At 45.0% G+C, this 12,185-nt stretch overlaps 1 protein-coding gene across 3 annotated transcripts in view; it reads right to left on the bottom strand.

Moving 5' to 3' along the window:
* The window catches only part of CHID1 (chitinase domain containing 1), a 1,865,353-nt gene that overhangs the window by 54,237 nt on the left and 1,798,931 nt on the right, over window positions 1-12,185 (bottom strand). For all 3 annotated transcript variants that reach the window (XM_069624010.1, XM_069624012.1, XM_069624011.1), the window contains one exon: window positions 10,831-10,873. In XM_069624010.1, coding sequence (XP_069480111.1) covers window positions 10,831-10,873 — 43 coding nt within the window. The remainder of the gene's footprint in view (window positions 1-10,830; window positions 10,874-12,185) is intronic.

Here is a 12,185-nt window from a genome sequence, read left to right as displayed (position 1 = left end):
CTGACGACGGGGAATATTCATGAGCATGTGAATCCATGCCAGACCCCATGCTGGAGAAGTATGATTTCTGGGAGTTGGTGAGCGGGGCCAGTGAGATGCTTTGAGAGATTGGAACGTAGATTCCTCAATCAATCATTCCCCATGACCGCCGCGTTTCGGCAAGATACAATCCTTCCTCTTGGGGACAGAGGCAGTTCCAAAGAGCCAGGGGGCCACGGGCAGCGTGTCCAGCGCAACAGTGCACTTGGGTGCACTTCTTTCTAGATTGTGAGCCAGAAAAGGGTTCTTATGATCTTTACAATGCATACCTAAAATGGGGCAGGCAGCATGATTTTGAACTCTTTGTTGATGTAATGTTCTTTCTGGGAGCCCAGTGTAAATGCTACTGCTGTGGGCCAGTCGAGAGGAGTCCAATGCAATTATGTGTTGAAGCTGAAGCACCTGGCAGGATTCCTTTGACTTGGCAAATTTGGACGGTTTGGGTAAGAAGAAGTCACTGTTGAATTGTACACCCATACTGCTGACATTAAGGATTGATGACGCAGTATGCCAAGAGAGGACCACCAGACAAACGGAATCGAGAGAGCGAATAGACGAACGTGCCTGATGGCTCTAAATGATACTTGAGTACCAGACTGCTCACTTTCTTTCGTCGTAGGAGCAGACTGCCCATCGTTTCCAGCATGGGGATGCTATGCATCTGGGTCTGGCTCTTTGGCACCTTTTAGGTAGAATTCTGTTTTGACTGGCCTAGGAATAAGTTGTTCTTGATAATCTACTTATGGATCATAGAAAGGTAGGAAACGATACTATGGACTATTACGGCGCAGAGTTGAGCATGGAGAAACGCTCAACCAGTGAAGCCAGAAGTCTCTTTCATATATCTAAGTGCTTGGCGGAAAGTGGTGACCCTGTGGGAGCCTGAGTAGAAGAGGCCACTCTTCACTTGAGATACTCTGTCCTACACAATATGAGTGCTCAGATACAGTCAAAGTGTGTTTAAAATTATCGCTATTCCGCTCAATCTACAAGTCACTAGAACAGATGTGCAAAGACTGTGCAGTGAAAAACAATCATTTATAAGCATGTGGCGACACGCCCCCCAATTACCTTATCTAATCACCAAAATAGAATATTTACATTAGTAGCACCAACCACATGTACATATGTTTCACAACTATAACCGAGTATATGGACGGGGCACTGTCTTGAGTCTAACCTTGTGTCTTTAAACCATATCTCCACCAGACAAGTGGCCCTTTTAGTAAGGGGGCGGGGGTGATTCCCTTAGAAATCACGTGATTGCTGTTGTTGAGATACAAGGCTGAGTACAGAGCTGGAGAATATATCTAAAAACGGCGAGTTCATCTGCTCCATCCTACATGAAGAGCACTTATGCTCAGCCACACAGGGTTGTGTCAGTAATGTTGTTTAGGACTCTGGCTGCTGTTACTCGATGCGAAGGTTGTTGCTATTTGGCACAGCTGCGCATGAATATATTTGCTTTAGTGCTTTTTAATGAAAAGAGACGTGTTCTTTGCTAATATAGAAAACATGGATTTACGCTTTTAGTGCTGAATTCAAATTAAAAAATTCAAAGGATTTGTATGTAGAAGGCTGTTGTCCTCATGAGGAAAACATGGATGCAAGTGTTGTTTCAGGGCGAACAGCTGTTCATAAAAAACAAAAACATAATGCGTATGAAAAAAGCACCTGGCCTTTTTTACAGTCGTACTTGTTAATTGCTGTGTAGGACGGCTTCTCTGGCCGGCAATGGTCCACTAGGCACTAGCGTAGGCCCGGCTCCAGGAATTTTCATCTGGGTGGGCCAGGTTTGTAATCAGGGGGGCCTAATTTCTATTGCGTGTGGGCGTATGAGTACCCTAAACAAAGTGTTGGCATTAATCCCGATTTCCCAGATCCATGATCCAGAAGAAAATGTCTTCCCAAATCCAGACAAAAATACATTTGCACTGCTCTATAAAAACAGTACAGAGCAAAAGAGAAACTAGGAAAATAGTATTGAACATCAATCTACCTATCTTCCCTTGCCATCTGCTCCTCCCGTTTCTATTAAATCCACTTTTCCTGAACATCCGTGAAGACCTGCTGTCCAACCTTGATTCCAACCCCCCCCTGTGTCCTAATCTTGTTTGATCTCTCTCCTGCCTTTGATAAAGTCAACCATGCCATCCTGCTCAACCGTCTCTGTGATAACCTGGGTATCACTGGTCAGGCCCTGGCAGGGCTAGCTTCCTTCCTCTCTGATTGACCCTCCCAGGTCCAACTTGGGTCCTCCCTCTCATCTATATCTCTACCTGTGGTGTTCCCCAGGGGTCTAACCTCTCTCCCTGGCTGTTAAACCAATACCTGGCACTTCTTGCCCACCGAATTGCCGCTCTCTGCCCCAACTTCCAGTGCTATGAGGATGACAATCAGCTCATTTCCAGGCTACCTTCAGCTACTTCTTCTCCTTCACTCATCTCTGACTGTGTGTCTGCTATCCAGGAGTGGTGTGCCGCCAATGATCTCTGCCTTAATGCCAGTAAGACTGAGATTCTCCTCATCGGTACACCCGCTCCCTTCTTTCCTGCCACTCTCTAGCCGGCCTCTCTTGGCCCCCTTCCTGAGCCCACTGGCAAAGCTAAAAACCTTGGGGTCATCTTCGACTCCACACTCTCCTCTACTCACATCTCTGACGTCTCTAAGAAGTGACACTACCAGCTGCACCTCCTCAGAGGTATTCTTCCTTTCCTCTCCTTCCCCCAGAAGCTCACTGTCTCCAGAGCTCTGGTTCTCTCTAGGGTGGACTATTGCAACAGCCTCTTTCTAAATCTGCCTGCTTCTACTCTCTGCCCTCTGCAACTCATCCAGAATAGGACTGCAAGACTTGTCCTTGGCCTCAAGCCCAGGGATCGTATCTCTCCAGGACTAGAAACTCTGCACTGGCTCCCAGTAGCTGCGAGGATTAATTTCAAAACCCTCTGCATTGTCCACAAGGCCTTCTAGGGCCTGGGGCCTCAATACCTTCAACTGTCTCTTCCAAAATATCTTCCTTCAAGAGCTCTTCGCTCATCGGCCTCCAACTCCCTCAGGGTCAGTCGCTTCTCCAAGTAATGAGTTAGTGGTAGATCTCTTTCTTCCGCTGGGGCCTCCCCCTGGAACAGCCTCCCTGAAACTTGAGGAGCACCATCTCCGGTTCCGGAAGCACCTTAAAACCTTCCTCTTTGCTTCTGCTTTCTCTCCCCTGCTGAATTCTTGGCTGAAACGGAAACTGCACTGGTTACCTGGCCACCCTTCTGATCTCGGGCCAGGCCCCACCAGTTGCACACCTGCACTGCCTCCCTGGCAACCCCCGAACCCGGGGACTGTTTTCCGTATCCCTACAGTCCTCCTACCAGCACTTATGTCTGCACTTACCTTGCACTTGCCACCAGCTGGACGTATTTTTTATTTATCTTATTTATTCTATTATCCCATGTACTGCACTGTCCCCTTCCCCCACACACTTTTCCCCTCCACCTTCCCATGCACTTGCATGATCTGAATGACACCTGGCCTAATAAGATCGTTGTCCGTCTTCCCTCTGTTCCCCCTCCCTTGTCACGTCGCGCCTTGAAACACTTGTGTATAAGCGCGTTATAAATGCCATATCATATCACACTTCATGCCCAATCACCTTCCATCAGGTCAGGTCCCCCTGACCCCCATTCCCATTTACCTCCAATTCCACCTACCCCAAAAACCCACACCATGTCTTACTTTGGCTGGCTGGGGAGAATCAAGGGTGATGCTTTCTCCACCTCTTCGAGGACTGAGCAGCGAGGCCCCCAGTCTTTGTTCCATTTCAGACAGTGTGCGCCCAAAAATGCCATCCTAAGCACTCTGGCTACTCCCAGCAGGCCGCGAAGGAGGTACTTCTTGTCCTGCCATCTAGTTATGAAGGACAGCCCCCCCTCTCCAGAATACTGAGGCAAGGAATAGGACATCTTCTTTCTTACAAAATGACATTTCAAAGCAAAACATTTTATTTTTTTGTTGCATTTTTTAACAACACTTTAATTGGTTTGAGTGTACGAGGGAGTGGTAACATGCAGGAGAGAGAGCTAGGGTTGGGGGGAGTGGGATCAGTAGGCAGACAGTGCAGGTTGAGGGGTTTCCAGCTTCCTGGTATCGCTCCTCGTGGGGCTTGGCAGGTAGGAGAGTCCCTTCCTCCCCTGCCATGCCCCTGTACATCATTGTCTGGTACATACTGTTTACATGCTGGTTAGAAAATATGCAATTGTCCATGATGGCTTTTTGTTTGATGTCTTAACTTTGATTTGCTATTCAATTTCACAATTTTGTTCAATACATGCGGGCCTGATATTTTCAAAGAATGGTGCGAGTGTGTTCTTGTCAGGTCCTGACACATGCACTGCTCATCTATTAAACCGCGAGTGAGGCATTTTTTTTTAAATAGCCTATAGTGTGAACTGAATCATTTCTAGAGGCACCTAATTTTGGCAAATAAGGGACAGTGTGATTACATTATTTGCCCAGGATCACACACTTTGGTTAAGCGGTAAAGCCAGAATTTGCGACTCACTTGAAATTTAGATATTTGACCATGCATCCTCAAGCTCAAGTTGGTACAAATATGTGTTGGAGTTTGGTTTTGAATACCTAAAATAATACTCGATTTTATACAATTACTTCAAAAGTCACATGATAAACCAACCTAACACAGTCATCATTGTAGAAACGTGTTGATGAAAAAGAGTAAGGAAGTCATTTTGCTTTCAATCCTAACTTGCACCAGTCCTGTTTGCAGTTTTTTGAAAAAGGGCCCCTCCATGTAATTGTAATTGTTTCCACCATATACTGGTAAAATAAAGCATAAAACACTGGTCAATATCACATTTGATCTTCACTTTTCCACTATGTGTCTGGAAAAGTGTAAATCCCCCCCCACAATTAACAATTGTGGGAGCCATCCACAATGATTTCTTTTGTAATCTGCCTGCTTTTATCAGATTGTACATGACAGGCGGATTCCGCAACAATCAATTGGTTTTGCACCAACATAAAAATACATGCTGGTGGAAAACCAATCGGATTCGGCAGGGGGACCTTTAAGAGCAGGCAAACTTGTTAAGTCTGATCTGCTCTCCAGCTTCACCTGCCACATCAACCAAATTCCTGCAGTGCATTTTAAAGTGGTGATAAATGCTTCTAACGCCACTTTTTCCACTTCGCTTGACTTGGAAAATGATCCACTATGATTGTAGCTTTATTTTCCCCATCCTGAATGATAGCCTACAAACTCCAGCAAAGAAATTAATGAGAATTTAAAAGAAATCTGATAAGACACAGTGAAATGAAATGCATGACAAGGTCATTGCTTCACACAATGTGTTCTGCATCCCCTTAATTTCTAATTACCCAACAGTCACACATTATATAATTTAAAGAAAAAAGTGCCATAGCAATGTCACTGCCAGTTACCGTTTTGCATCTTTAATCACTTCCTGTTGTAAATAATCTGCCTCAGACACATTAAAAAGATAAGACCTTACTGGGAGGGTCTGTGTATCCCTGGCTGTTTGTGTTTGAGGGTAAATAGACAGAACAGGGGGAAGGGGCATTGTCCCTTGTCCAAATGTTAAATCCACCTCTGATTGCACTCTTTTGGACATATTTAAATACTGTTTTTTAGTTTTAAAAGATGTACACCTTTTATGCTTTGCCCACAACATTAAAGAAAATGCTCTTCTCTTGTGTTATTTTCCAGGTGTTCATGATTAATCGTCTGAGAGGCAAATGTTTATTGGGGTGGAGGAGGGGGATGGGTGGTGACAACAATCCTCCCAACTCACTGCCCTCCCCATCACTGATGGGGTCCCACAGAAAATAATTTCCATTTCCGTCACTGCCTAAACACCCAGCACCCAGGATTTACATCACACTTTCCAAACAAGTCCCACAAAACACATGATGTATTCTCTTTGCATGCAAACTCTGTTAAGTTATTCAAACAGTATGAGGTTATCAATTCAGTACTTACCAGTTTGAATCATGAAAGGCTCTGGCAGAGTATACTAGGTTTTCACACAGACAAAGATACATTCTCTTTAGGTCCAAACCCCACTGGCAAGTATGCATGAGAAGAAAATCTGATAGTAGTCCATACTTGCCATTCTAGCCTTGTCATTTTCAAGTAGGGCTTATTGGAGCAAAGCGGTAAGGTCCAGTTGTATTTCCTAGGCATGGCAAACAAGGAACCCACATCTGGGCATATACATTTTCACTTAGGCAGACAAACAGAAATCAACACGCATTGGCAAAGCCAACAGCTTCGGCTTTCGATTAGGCGTGGATAGGTATTTGCCAGGCACTGCCATAAAGGTACCACCTTGCCATATTAACAGCTGTGAAACTGTCCGAGTACCTGGCAAATATCTGTCTAATACTTATATGCAAGCCAACACTGGTGGCTTTGCGATTGATTATTTTTTAAAGGATTCCAGTACAAGGAACAGAGGCATTGACACAGATATTGCTCATAAAATCTCCTTTTTTTAATCACACTAGGAGCTCATTTATAGAGGTAATTAGTAAATAAACACTCAAGTGAATGCTTCGATATACAATTGGGAGGTCCTATACAACACAAAGATTGGTGTTACTTTGTGATAGAGCTTGCTCAAAGAGTTCCCAAAGGGTACGTTTTGGCGGTGGGGGCAGTTAGTTGGTAATAATGCCATAGGGATTCACATAGCCATGGCTGGTCAATGGGTGGGTAAATGACCAAACACGGCCAAAGGATGTGTGTTTCTCCTCACATCCTGTCTCCATCCTATCTGTATTCCAGTGCAAGAGTGCGGGTTTACACTAAAAAAGGATAGATGTAAGTCTCAGAATCAATCATAGTCATCAGCATTGCACTGGTCAGCCTTCCATAACATTGTCTGAAAAACAGCCTTGGCCCTGCCACTAATGTGAGCAGCCCTCCCCAAACTGTTAGAGTGCTAGACCACAAGGCCTAAAACTGTGTGTGGTTGCTCGTGTTCCAGGGCAGAGGGTACATGGCCCAGCAATTAAGACTGAACTGCACCTTTTGGTGGCAGAACCAAGAGGCATTTGCTAATGGCTTGTCCCCCTCTGTAATGGCAGAGACATACTAAAGAATGGATAACAACTAGTTGCAACTGTTCCTGTATATCTTTAAGTGGAGAAAGTACAGCTTTGTTAAATAGGAGATGTTTCAGGCTTGCATTATTTTGCATTCTGGGACTCCTAGTTCTCCCTCCAGGATATAGCAAATAATGCTACAATTATATTGTTTTGGTTTAATATGTTTCTAAAAAGAAGTGCAAGTAAGCAAGTAAACTCTTATTGTAGACCTTGAAATCCAACATTAAACTATTTGTACCAACTAAAGCTTCAAAGGTGCGTGGTCGGGTGCTTGAATTGCAGAGTCGGTAAAAATCCCTGCTTCACTGTTTAGCCGCAGTGTGTGATGCCAGGCAAATTATTTAATCTCACTGTAATTTAACAGAAAAATGTTGAGTCTGTATAAGTGATTAAGCTCGCACAATTTGAGAAACAAGACTGTTTTTACAATGGGGCAGATTTAATAATTGGAACAAAACGTGCCCTCATTCTACTCTGTTATAGAGGCCCTCAATGTAGCTACTCACCGGTCCCACATTATGATTTCACTGCCAGATATATAGTCTCACCAGCCATCCAGTGCCCCAGAGATCCGAGTAGTGAAAGGGGACTGCGGCAGAAACAACATTAATTTTTCCCCCTGCTGCCAGTCATTGAAGTTGCTTATGTAGCTTGCCTTCGGATAGTTTTGCGGTTTGTAGGAGTTTCAGGATCTCTGCAAGAGGTAGGGCAGGGGACTTACTTAATAGCAGGTGAAGCAGGGCAACGTCGCTTTGTTAAAACGCTGATGCATGGAGCTCTGAAAACATAGGGCTCTCCGTGGGTGTTAAGTTTAAGACATAGTTGGAGCAGCCTGGTTGCAGCTGTAGTCAATGTTTGCTCCAGGTTGCTAGGGTAGTTTTGTGATTGTCGCTGGTGTCTGTCAGAGCAATGCTTAAGGAGTGCGGAAGGGCTATACTGGTGTATCTGTGGGGAACAGAGTGGCTTTTATGGAAATGTAGTGCACCTTCTGGTGGTGTACATTGCATTGTGTAACGTGTGTTCCGGTGGAGTAGTTGTGTGTCAAGGCGTGTTGTGGGTCAGGGTGGGAAGAAGAATGATTTTAACATGGTAATTGTTACTATGTCTTTCTCCAATTTGTGAACATATGATGCAAACATGGGAATTTGGGGCTTTCAAAGGGCACTTCATGCAGAAGAAGCACAGAAAAAGGAAGCGTTTGGCTTACTTTTGTAGTTGACAGCGACTTCCCAGGCAGGCAAGGAACAGACGGGTAAGGAACACGGGCTTTCAAGGACCAGAGGGGCAAATGACCAGGGCAGCCGACGACCAGAGGAGCAACAGACCAGAGGAGTGACTCAAGGTACCGAAGGACTAATGGGAGGAGCATTTCACAAGGGACTAGGGCTGCCAGAGCACTCCATGTGCGCAGGGACTTCCTACGGCACTCCTGGGCTTTGATTTTACTTTAGTTTTACTTCAGTGCATTGTACTGTATTCATCTGAAGCGACTGCAGCCAGACGACTACTTGCGAGTGAAAACAATGTGTATTGAGTTGATTGTATGGTTATGGTCTCTTTTCTGTTTTGCTCAATTAGTGTCATTTATTCATGAAATTATTATTTAGAAAAAGGATACAGTAATAATATAAAATTGCCATTAAAGCATCACCTATCATGGAATGACATCATATGTGCCTGTAGGAAAATATGTGTACCTACTGACACAGTTTAGATCCCTATCTATGCTTGAGCAATGTTTGCAATTGGGTGTTCTAGTGCAAATGCTGTGTCAAAGATAACGCCAGCAAACATGCTCTAAAGATCCCCCCTGTGTGTCCAACGGCATGCTCCTTAATATGCATCCCCCGGCAGACCAGAGACGTATTTATTATAGTGTATGGATATTTGTTCAGAGGAGGAATCTAGTGCCATTGTTGTGTTATTCCAGGCATTGTCTACTTAGGCCACAATGCAACAAGAGCAAATAAGGATTACAAACCAAAGGTCAAGTCCTGCCCTCCTCCATCCCGCGACTGCCCCTCTGCCATCCCACTCCATCCATTTTGGGAGCAGTCAGAGTACCACTAGTTCCTTTTCTCGGGCAGAGAGCGGGCAAAAGCAGGTAAGTCATCCTTCTGAGGTGGGGAAGAGGGGCACAGATTGGGCAAAAGCAGGTAAGTGATCCTTCGGAGGGAGGGAGTGGGTCAGGGGAATGCAGGGTTGCAGGGGTGTGGAGGAAGGGCTGCATCACTGCCAGCAGTAGCGAGCAGCTGAAAAAAGATGAAAAAAGTGTGGAGTGTGAGGCATCGCTGGCTGGAAAGGGTTGTGAGCAGGCTTGGATTATATAATAAAGCCTTCGCTGCTGGTCAAGTGATTGGCTGGCGCATCTCCCACATATTCTAATTGTACCAAATGTACCGGCGGTCAATGATGGTGAGCACATTTCATGTAGTACAGATTTCTTCAGGCCAAGCACAAACGGTCTGCAGCAGGTGATCAGGACAACAACCAACTTGCCCAAATCATGCTTTATATGCTCAAGGATCCATGGCATTCAAGAAGTAACAGTGCTTTGGGTTCAGTGACTGGATTTTAAGCACCAATAGAAGGACATTTGTATCTTCTGGTCCCAACAATTTCAGATGACCCTTGTGGGTCAGAGCTATAAAGCCAGGGTTTGGTATGGGGTCAACGTAGACTGTATGGTTTCTAGAACTACTTAGATAAGCCCCAATATTGGGGCACTGTAAGCACCTCAGTACGACATTAGTGTTAGGAAAGAACAGCAACTCAGGTGAGTCCTGGTCTTAGGCTGCAAATGCATTCCTGGAGATACCCAGCTAGCCCGAGACAGCACTAGAGTCACACAGGTCATCAATGTAGGGCTATTAGAGTTTGTCTCAGGTATGAAGGCTCCATATAGATAGGTGTCTGCAACCTTTGGCTCTCTAGATGTTTTAGACAACAACTCCCATCAGCCCTTACCAGCATTTTCAAAGGTGGTTGATCATGGGAGTTGAAGTCCAAAACCTATGGAGAGTCCAAGGTTACAAAACCCTGGTATGGGAAGAACAAATCAATCACGGGAGGAGCTAGTACATAAAGAGAACTACTCAGCAGAGGTACCTTTTGCTTTCATTTGACAGTCACAGAAATGAGCAAGATTGGGTGCTTCAAAAGCATCCATCAACTGGTGCAACCATATCTTCAATGTTGTTGCTGAAAACAAATTACTCAAAAACATATGTTCATGCAACACGCAAGCCCCAGTCACGAAGCCTGGAACCAGAGTCTGCAGGGCACACATTACTGCAAACACGTGACCTGCATCTAGGTAGGAGGCAAGGATAAAGTGTGCACAGCCGGCCGGCAAGCGATATCCCCTGCCACAAAAGGCACTAAGGTCCTGTGGCGCACACTAGATGACTGGGGCTCGCATGTACAATGTCAATGCCAACCCACACGCCTACACTTGAATTGGGCTTTGCACTGTGCTAAACATTTCTGGGCCCCGTACTGGGAAGCATGTGCAGGAAGAGAGCTGTGAAGTAGGAGTATGGTCATGTGTACTGGTCTCATGCAAGACATACAGTGGACCATCAACATGTACGCATGTCAGTTCCATGGAACTGCTAGTAGCAGAGGGCCAGCACGCGTGAGCACGGAACTCACCTTCAGCGTTGGGTAGAAGACTGCATGCTTCCCACTTTTATTCCTGGAAGGCAAAAGAGAACAGTCATCATCACAGACCTGCAACCACAGGCTAAAGAATACAGCCTATTGCTATACACGCTTCACGATCGCGCCTAGAAACACGTTATACATGACCTATCATATTGTATCATTAAAAACCGTGCAAGTCCTACATATAGTACAATTCGATTCCAGACAAACAAGAAGCACCTGTTGATAGAGTGCCCCAAGTTGGGTCATATTTATATGACAACTTTGGGTCATTTGGCTCATGATTACAACATGATACAAACAATTGAATTCTGATCGCACTGTTAAATACGGAATGTGAAGAAACGCATAGCTCTATATACAGCGTGGTCCATAGTGAAGAATCAGACAGGTAACGCACAATATAGACCGTACCAGCCCTCAGTGTATGTAAAATGTGCACTGCTCACCAAGTTAAAATCATATCAGGGACACCACCCCCTGGCTTTTTTGCACCTGCCTGTTATTAGATAAAAAAATGAATTTTATAGAATGTTATAGACATTTATATTTAAAATGGAAAGCGTATAACTGATTTTTTAGCATGATTTGTGAATATGTATGTATTGTAATGCATGTTTTCCTTTGTAATATACTGAAATAGTGATACACTGGTATGATTGATAAATGCGAAGAAATGAGATGCAATGTAATTGCAATATCGAGAGTATGAGTTCATGTGTATTTATTGATTGTGTGAAAGTTCATTTTTTTTAACTAAAGACAAATAAATAAATACATTTAAAAAAAAAAGAAGTTGCATCTCACATTCAATCCAACAATAAACCTCTGGGTTAAAAACAATGGGGCAAAAGCTGTGCGACTGCTGGTGGAGTGGCCCCATGGGGCAGATGCAGGGGAATCAATGCACGGGCAGCGGGTACTGGGCAGGTAAGAAGGCTGACCATCAGAGGGTTGCTTCAGCCCCTGCTGGGATAGCAGTGCTCAGCTCAGACTTGATCATGAGTGGCGCCTTCCATGGCATAGCACCGGACAGACGCCAAGGCCTTCCATGCCAGCCGCTTATGTAGGAGGCACCAGTGGGCGGTGGGAGGTAGGAGGTAGCTGTCTTGCTCTGAGAAGGCATCAGTCACAACAGACAGAGCTTCCATGACCGCTGGACTGCCAGAGAGAAGGCAACAGACCACAAGCCCAGTGGTGCATGATCGCAGCTTCCTGCAATAGGATTCCTCTGAAGAAAGCCTATGGGCAGCCCCATTGCTCCCACCGGCTCCCACTGAATAACAACAAAAAGCACACTGTGTTTCTCTCTATCTCATTTCATGGGAAACCCCTTTCCTGCG

The sequence above is a fragment of the Ambystoma mexicanum genome, chromosome 11 (assembly GCF_040938575.1).
Source record: "Ambystoma mexicanum isolate Mex_15411 chromosome 11, UKY_AmexF1_1, whole genome shotgun sequence".
In the NCBI taxonomy this organism is placed as follows: Eukaryota; Metazoa; Chordata; class Amphibia; order Caudata; family Ambystomatidae; genus Ambystoma; species Ambystoma mexicanum.
Note: the sequence above shows the minus strand (reverse complement) of the source record. Positions and strands in the feature narration are given on the sequence as shown.